The 9,284-nt window shown below is 39.1% G+C and overlaps 1 protein-coding gene and 1 pseudogene across 2 annotated transcripts; both read right to left on the bottom strand.

Moving 5' to 3' along the window:
- Nucleotides 1-1,459: 1,459 nt before the first annotated feature.
- On the bottom strand, nucleotides 1,460-3,842 carry LOC146959530 (uncharacterized; annotated as a pseudogene). The gene is made up of 4 exons (XR_015035610.1): nucleotides 3,649-3,842; nucleotides 3,334-3,508; nucleotides 3,092-3,222; nucleotides 1,460-2,256 (listed from the first exon to the last, which is right to left on the bottom strand). The product of XR_015035610.1 is annotated as an uncharacterized LOC146959530 (transcript).
- Nucleotides 3,839-9,012, bottom strand: LOC146959529 (uncharacterized). The gene is made up of 7 exons (XM_085772977.1): nucleotides 8,994-9,012; nucleotides 7,379-7,467; nucleotides 6,727-6,876; nucleotides 6,239-6,450; nucleotides 5,975-6,111; nucleotides 5,739-5,832; nucleotides 3,839-3,874 (listed from the first exon to the last, which is right to left on the bottom strand). The coding sequence occupies exons 2-7, from the start codon at nucleotides 7,464-7,466 to the stop codon at nucleotides 3,839-3,841; spliced, it is 717 nt and encodes a 238-aa protein (XP_085629103.1). The 5' UTR covers nucleotide 7,467; nucleotides 8,994-9,012.
- Nucleotides 9,013-9,284: the final 272 nt, after the last annotated feature.

The raw sequence follows: 9,284 nt of genomic DNA, 5'->3' as shown, positions 1-9,284 counted from the left end.
AACATGTGTGCTGTAGAGGCAGAAGCTAAAATGCATAGTTTAAAATGAATAGATAACTTTAATATACATTAATGTATACATACACAGGAAATTTTGAAGAGTAAAATTTACTCAATTTGAGTAAAATTTTACTCCCAAAAAGATAGTATTTGGTCCCAGTCCAAAAAGAGTAAAATTTACTCTTGTCATAGAGTTAAATTTTCAGAGTTATTTCTACTCCATCTAGAGTTCATATTTTACTCCACAAGATTAAAATTTACTCTATTTAGCATAAAGTGAGAACAACTCCAACACCATTTCACTCAATACAGAGTTGTATTTTACTCTGTACAGTGTAGTAACTGCCTCATAATAGAGTTATAATTCTACTATTAATAGAGTTGTATTTTACTCTGTACAGAGTAGTAACTGCCTCATAATAGAGATATAATTCTACTATTAATGGAGTTGTATTTTACTCTGTTCAGAGTAGTAACTGCCTCATAAGAGAGTTCTTTTTCTACTATTAATAGAGTTGTATTTTACTCTGTACAGAGTAGTAACTGCCTCAAAATAGAGGTCAAATTCTACTATGAATAGAGTTCTATTTCACTCAATAAAGAGTTGTATTTTACTCAATATTGATTTTAAAAATGATAACTCTGGATTAAAATGTTTGAAATAAAAAAGACCAGAAATGAATATTCAACAATGCACGACTTGTATTTTTCTTAAATGCATAACACATGAGCACCCATAATATACATGTCCATACCGTTTGGCCTTTGTAATATGACAGCATTGTATAATACATGAAAAATTCAAATGCCCTCAAAACCTGCAACAAAAATCTCCATGAATAAGACTCCATGGACAGAGTAATCAATATGAGGGGAAAAAAGTCGTTCATGGTGACAAATTCCCTATAATTCCATAATGAAAACAAATAGAATATTGCAAACAGGTATGCACACTATCACCACGCCATCAGCAGCTGCAGATAAGGCTGTAAAATATTGCAATAGCCATCAGCCCAGCCAAAACATTTAAGCCCAATTGGTGGGCCATCACAATTTGGACACAATGTGCTCTTTGAAATCGGGTGGATTAGATAAAAGAGGAGAAAATATAAATAAATTAAAATCCCCAGTGCAATAGTTACAGCTTAGCGATTCTTTTATCACAGGAAACAGTATGGAACAATAAATGAACTTGAATCATCATTGCTGTATGACATCTGCATATCAAATGCTTTGTAAAACAAAAGCTCTTTGACATCAACAACATGAGGTCCTTCTGCAGTACACACAACTTTAAATGCATAAAAATGCTCATCCATACACACTGTCCCAAGAACACATTCAACGGGTTCCACCCTTCCCCACTTCTCTGTGAAATACTGCCTTCTCTTAGTTTCAGAATTTAAGACACCAAAAGGATTTTAAATTTTTCAAAGCACTGATCAATTTTACACTCAACCTCACTTTTGATAGGTTCCTGTAAAGATAGACACTGCTTCACAGATTCTTTTGCTTGATTATGGATATCATCAACAATCTCTTCCATTGAAGTAACCAAAGAGTTAATGATTGTTTCGCCTACACCTGCCACTTTAAGTTCAGCCACTGTTGCAGCACAGCTGTCTACAAGACTCTTATTAAGAAGGACTGGGTCAGAAGGGGCACTGTTTGATGGAAAGTCATCAGCAAAACTTTCGGCTAAATCTTCAGTTGAAGAGGGGCCTTCACCAGGATCATCACAAGGTTCATGTGCTTTAAGATGCTTTCGAAACCCAGAAAAAGTACCAAAGAAATTAGAACAACCAGGCTGACCACATTTCAGACGAAGTGTCTTTCCTGAACAAAGTCCATGGATCAACTTAAAGTGCTTGATTAGTGAATTGGCATTTGCCTGAGGACCTTTGCAAATAAAACAAAACATCAAATCAGTGCATCAAATCAGTGCCGCATCCGAGCTCTCATCTCTTTGACCCTGGGATTCACCTTGGTGGTAGCAGCATCAATCTGGTAAACAGCGGTTTGCAAGAAGTGGTAGACATTGGCCAGATCCCTGTTGTACGAGGTAGCGAAGACGAAATGAGCTTTGAAAAGCTCGTCAAAAGAGGCAAGAGAATCTGGTGACTGACACGGGATTGCATGTTTGTCAATCACAATGAAATATTTGTGTACGGCGCTCCTCTTGGTCCCCCACAGCCAGTAGATAGGGTTGACGGCTCTCTGTGATGCTGTCCAGATGCCCCTCAACACTGGTCCCAGTCTGTGACAAGAAAACTTAATTAGTCTTGCTATTAAAATTAATCTGTTGCAGTTTAAGGCCCCATCATCACCACCAGAATCACTTATTGCCACAAAATGCAAGATGAACCATTACATTTCCAGTCTTATATTTTTTATAAGGCCGGGACTCGATTAAAAAAATGAATCTAATTAATTAGAGGCTTTGTAATTAATAATCAAAATTAATCACATTTTAATCACATATAAATATTTGACCTGAGAACAGTGAGAATACAGATTAAATGGTCTTTCCTGCCACTACACAATGATGATTACTGTATTTAACTACTTAAATCGATCAATAGCATAAACTGATATGTTGAACTCAGCCTGATGTAAGCATGAATAAAACTTGGTAGCCAATCACACAGGCAGCTCCATGTTGTCCCTGTGTGATGTTCAGGGACAGGTCAGGACAGTCTGAGGACAGACAGCTCTGAGGTTGAAGTTTATAATAATGAAATGCACCGTGAGATAGTGGCAGGTCATTAGCTACGTCTTGACCACATGTCAGCTGTTCAGCTGCAGCAGAGGAAACTCCGCTGTTGTCAGCTCCACCGCCATGAGCGCCATTTTTTTTTTTAATTAAGCTTTTATTCTGCTAAATGTAAAAGAAATAAACATATTCGTATCAGCGTATCTGAGGCCGATGGTGATAGATCTGTGGGGAGCCAAATCAGATAAATATCACAGGGCACTCTCTGATTACAGATGAGCATGGTCATCACATGATTTCACAAGAGTATAGTTTTATGGTTTAATATTACAGACAGAACAGTGAGCCTTCTTAAACTTTAATTAAACTGTAACATTACCTTGATAAATTTCACAAGGTGTTCAATGGCTTGTCTGGCGGAGAGCTTTCCTGGTCTCTTGTTGCGGCCATGAGGTGATGGTGGCATGAGGTGGATAAGGAGCAAGATGGAGGACATCTCACTGTCCCATCCTGAAAATACAAGCAAATTCAGAAAGACATTTTTACTACAATGTTTATATTTTTGTTCCAAATCCATTTCCCTCTTCCATTATTATTATTATTTCTTTAATTCGAGTGTACCATCTTCCAGTTCTTCTGTTGTGGATTCAGCGTTATGAAGGAGATCTTCGAGGTCGCTTGTCTGGGTGAGGCCACGGCTTTGTTCAAGGACTTTCTGCCTGTAGTGAGTAGGCCACTTCTCCAGGAACTTTGCAGAGATGTCATCACCAAACATCAGACTGAAATCCTGCTCTATCTGCAGACAAGATGGAATACAGAAAACAACATGGCATACATTGTTAATAGGTACACCAGGGATGACCAGGGATGTGGTCTGTTTAAACTCATTTTTCATTTCAGCTCCATTTTAATGCAAGGCAGTTAAGAGTGATATACCAGTCCCGTGATGTCAAGAAATCTTGGAAAGGTGGTGAATATTTCAGAGGACTTCACTGGGTCATGAACCATTGCTTGGCGATGGGTGAAGGTCTGTCTCATCTTCTCCTTGATGATTGCTTCATCAGTTGTATGCTTCATCAGTGCAATGGCCTCACGACACTGGGTTTCTGTGGTTAGCTGGTTTTCCTTACTGAAGGGGTTCTGTCACCAGAATCTGGACCACCTGTAACAGTGAACAATAAACAGTGACATGTAACAGTGAAACCACACACTGATGCAATACTTTCTTTATTTCTCAAAAAAGTTGAGCCACTTTCACCCCTTACACAGATGACCACTCATCTTTTTGCTAAACCCCCTGCGATGCCCACCACTGTAACAAAACAAGGACTATGCACATTAAAAATGAATTTAACATGTGAATGGGCTTTATGCACAGCTCCACTATTTCCTGAATCTAAGCCAGCTCCTTTATTTCCTGTCTTACATTATTGGACAAACTGATTAATCCAGGTATGTCTGACCTCACAACAATGATCAGGCACACCTGAATTCATCAGTTGGTCCAATAATGTAAGACAGGAAATAAAGGAATTGGCTGAAGTTCAGGAAGTAGTGGAGTGGTGCATAAAGCCCATTCTCATAAAAAAAAATCTAACTACACTCAAAATCATGTACCTGTCAGTGGCTGAGGGTTTCTTTTCTTTTGTCCTTCTGAGGCTTCTTTTTGAAGCGTTTTCACTCTCCATGCAAGAAATCCACTCCCATCTACTGGATTGTAATACTAGGGCTGGGTAAAAATATCGATTCAGCAATGCATTGCAATTCTTTTCTCTGCAATTCAATATCGATTCAGCAATCTTCTGAATCGATTCAAGCCCCTGGCCAGTGGGGGCGCTGCGAGCAACACCCTCGTGTGATTCGCGCTGTACGGACGGGGGCCGCACTAGACCAAACCATAACAATATGGGAGTGAGTAGCAGCAGCAGCGGGGATCGATCGTCGGGGGAGGGACGCACCGCGCCGTGCCGTATTAACTTTCGCTTTCAACACGCGCTGCTGTTATGCATGCGTGCTTCTCTGTGGTGTGTATGTGTGTGAGAGGATGCGGCCATCGTCCGACGGGGGGGGGGGGCGGCGGCGGCGGCGGCGGCGAATATCGCTACTTTTTTTTTTTTTTTAAGACGTTAGTTTAGGCGGCAGCTCTTTGTTGTTAAGGCGGCCGCCTTAACAGGAAAGCGCTGCGGGAAACCCTGAACTTATCTGACAGCTGCTCTCACTTCTTCCTCTGCTCCTCCTCACTCACTCACCTACACACAGACAGGACTCTGTCTTCCTCACACTCACCCCAGCCCCTCAGTTTCTCATCCCACCTGCCCGTACCATACACATTGACAGTCAGTCAGAAATCACAGAACTTAAACATCATAACAAGAACATTACTGCGGGGTCGCTACAATATTTTCAGTTGTGCAGTCAACTATTATTAATAATATTGTTTTGTATTGTTTTATTACTCAAAATGTTATGAGTTATTTTCCAAGAGGAAAGTATCACATAGCCTAATTTAAATTTAGCTGCACTGTAGTTCAGTGTTAAAGCAGTGTCATATTTTGTTATGCTATGAGTTATACTATGGCTGTTCATAAGGCATGAAACTAAACAAATAATTATTAAAAAAAAAAAAATCTGGTACTCTTATTTGTGTATTTCTGCTTGATACTGAATCGATATCGAAGCATTTCAATCAATATCGAATCGAATCGATATCGAATCGAATCGTGACCTAATGATTCAAATCGAATCGAATCGTGAGATTCTCAACAATACCCAGCCCTATGTAATACTGCTCCTAAAAACCAAGAAAGTGTTTCATTTTTCCTCCTTAAAAAACTTAACACATGTCCTTGTCTGGAGAATTGCTAAAATCAAGATCAACCAGTCTAACATCTGCTGTGTTCAACTTGTTGAGGTTAGGAGAAAGGGTTAGCATACAGAAATGTTATTATTTAGTTGAAATCTCGCTCGTTTTTTGATCAATACCAGAAGTAATGAGTAAAGAGGTTAGACTTGTTTTATGTACTTACATAGCCCAAAGTGCCCTGGGGATCGGCCAGGTATGGAAACAAGGCAGTGATGCCCTTTGCGTAGTCCTCTTTAACACGCCTTGAAGGACTTGTCCTACAGCACACACGCGCACGCACACGCACACACACACACACGAGATCCAATCAAAAGTAGTGCTATGCCGATGCCTTCAGCACTTGGTCTGCACCAAATAAAACCATAAATGTTAGGGTCGGATATTAATTACATAACATACCCATGTTCACTCGCCATGTGTGCAACCAATATCTTCACCATGTCACGTCTTCTGGAATCTGTTAGGCTTTTTTTCCGAGCATACTCTGCAAGGATCCTCTCTCCTCCAGGTTTCTCCCTCAGAATGTTTTCAATGTTCTAAGTGTGAGAGGAAAAAAAGGTGAGGGACACAGGGATTTGGTGCCCCATTACATTTACAGTGACAAAAATGTAAACCATGCCCCATACTGCTCTGCAAATTTACTTGGCCATTTCCCCCCCTTACCCTTTTTATCAGAATCACCATCTTGATCTTGATCTCTCCATCTGCAAAGCTTACTACCTGAGCGAGACGAGTCACGTCGGCTCTGTTTCTTTGGGCAGGACTAGGCTGCAAAATGATGGTGTCATCAGAGTCCCCTTCATTATCTGCACCAGAGCTGAGAAAGGAGCTGTTGCTGCTGGCAATGGAGTGGCTTGTAGAGGGGCTCACTGAATCTAGCATGTTGACATAACAGGTGTGATAATAATAACATGTCATTAGCAAGAAGGGATCATCTGTAATAAGAATAATGTAAAAGATCGCAATAGATTAGGATGGATCCACACACCAAGCTAGTTATTCCTCAGATCCTTTCTTAAGTGTCTGAAAAGGCATGTTTATTCAAAATGTGATGCAACGTGGATAAGTCTCTCTTTACTATGTTGCATTACAAGGTTAGCCAGGACTGCATGGATTACTGTATAAGACTCCCAAGTTAACAAGTGACTCACCCTCAAAATCTGAGCCCGTGGGCAAACAGACCTCAAGCACACCCAGGTCTGGTTTCGTTACAAGAAACGCAAACGCATCCTCGTCAACTTCAGTGTTCAAATCATCATAGACTTTTAAGTCCAAGGTAGGAATTTCAAATTTCTTGGAAACTGTGAAGACAAAACAATATTGCACAAGATTGACATTCTGTTGTGCCATTAATCTCATTTTTATTATAAAAGGTCATACATCTGTGTCACTTTAGATCTGAACCACTTAAAAACAACGATTTTATACTTTAGCAATAAAAAAATAAATATTCAAGATTGCAGACCTGCAAGCTCATAGCACAAGTGCCGCGCTATGAGCTTGTAGATCTGCCTTTAATTTTTTTTTTTAATCATGAAGATTTTTGCAAATTTTTGAATATACTTTTACAGCAAACATTTCTAACTCAAATCATTCTTTTTCGCAGGGTACACGAAACAACATTTAGAGATGGGGGTCCAAAATCAAATAAATATACTTCTAAGGGTCCTTGACAACAATAATAATAATAATAATAATAATAATAATAATAATAATAATAATAATAATAATAATAATAAATGTAAGACAGCATCACTAATTTAAACATGACACTCAGTAGGTTGTGCAATTTGTTTCACTCACCACACTCCAAAAATGATTTGAAGGTCAGTTGCCCTTCATAACAAATGTATTTCTGGCGGTCTCGGTATTTCACTCTTACAGCCTGCATCCTTTATGGGAAATAAAAAAAATAAGACAGTTACTAAGATAATATAGAGCACCACAATTCATGCATTGAATGCTACAATTAGCTTAAGTATTACAAAAGCCCTATCTACAGGTAGGCTTGATACCACTCTGCATTTGCATCTAATTAAAACTCTTAAGTGTTTTGAAGCTACATGTGAAGCCAGATAAACAACTACTAACAGCAAATAAATACATTTTGTCAACATTTATCTTATCTCAACAATAATAGATGATGACTTTGGCTCACATAAAAGTGTTATATAGCTATAATTGGAAAATAGACAATGTATTGATAAATGGAAGACCAGAAGGCAACAAAAACAAAATATGGGACTTGTAATGGAAATCTATGTGCAGGCAGAGATCAGAGATGGTGTTTTAAATAACCATGCTAGCGTTTCACCAGCTCTCATCTCTGCCAGTCAGCCTCTCAAACTGCACGTAGACACACGTGAGAATTTCTTTTTTTTTTTTTCCCTGTTTGAGACTGTGGCGGGCCCAAACGAGGAAACACTGACGTGATTACATACACACACTGTCACACAGGCACCACTCAAATATGCTCGGAAAGCGGAAGATCCCGCGATTCAAATGATCTAGTCTTTTTCACAAACGGTTCAGAAATTAATTCATGTTTTTGAAAAAGCTGTCCGAACATGTCTTCGAGGATACGCTCCTTAACTGACTCAATTCAGAGTAAAATACACATGCTTGCTAACCAAACAGCAGGTGAAAACGGCCCACATTAAAAAAAACACTATAGCTAACCAAAGAGCAATTAAAACGGTCGGTGTAAGTTAAATGCCTCAATTCAGAGTAAAACACACGTGCTTTGCTAACGGTCCACATGTCGGGTAGCTAACGTAACAGAAGAACAATTAAAACGGTCGGTGTAAATGCCTCAATTCAGAGTAAAATACACGTGCTTGCTAACAGTCCACATGTCGGTTAGCTAACCGAAGAGCAATTAAAACAGTCGGTGTTGTAAATGCCTCAATTCAGAGTAAAATACACGTGCTTGCGGTCCACACACAAAAACCCACTTAGTAACCGAAAAACAAGTCTGGTAAAACGTCATGACTCGTGAAACACACATGCTTGCTAACCGAACAGCAGAGAAAACAGTCCACACATACTAGACTGGTCCATAAAAAAAAAATCAAACACACTTGCTAACCTAGGCACAACTCAATTCAGAGTAAACCTTCGATAAAATGGTCAGTAAAAATTAAGCTCAATAAAACACACACGTGGTAAATTAAGCTAACAAGAGTGAGGCTCGGTTTAAATTCACATTTAACATTATAGTTTGTGTTGAAACTAACGTTAGCATCGACATTTGCAGTGTGTGAGACCCACACACTCGCCAGCTGCAATGTTACTCACAAATTACCTTTAAAGTAAGCCAACAAAAATTCTGCTGACATTTTATCTGAAATAAAATCGATTTCAGTACTTTGCTGACTTACCTGGCTTACCGCCGTCCACCACTGCCGTTCACCTCGACCTTCCACTGCTGGGATAGAAAATGGCGGCAGAAACGAAACCTAAGAAAAATTAGTGGGCGTGTTCTTGAAATTACTCCAATAGGATTTACTCTATTTTTTTCCTCCTACTCTAGTGGCCATTGGAAATAATTACTATCCAAAATGAATAAAAAATACTCTTTTAGAGTAAAATAATGGTAACTCTGAGAAAATTACTCTCTCATTTTTCCTGTGTACATTATCACAAAATATTCTAGCAATTTTCCAATCTAGTGAAATCCTAAGTTTACATCATGGTAATGGATATTGCT

The sequence above is a fragment of the Trachurus japonicus genome, unplaced genomic scaffold (genome assembly GCF_045865225.1).
Source record: "Trachurus japonicus isolate A0001 unplaced genomic scaffold, Traja_1.0 AP031203.1".
NCBI lineage: Eukaryota > Metazoa > Chordata > Actinopteri > Carangiformes > Carangidae > Trachurus > Trachurus japonicus.
Note: the sequence above shows the minus strand (reverse complement) of the source record. Positions and strands in the feature narration are given on the sequence as shown.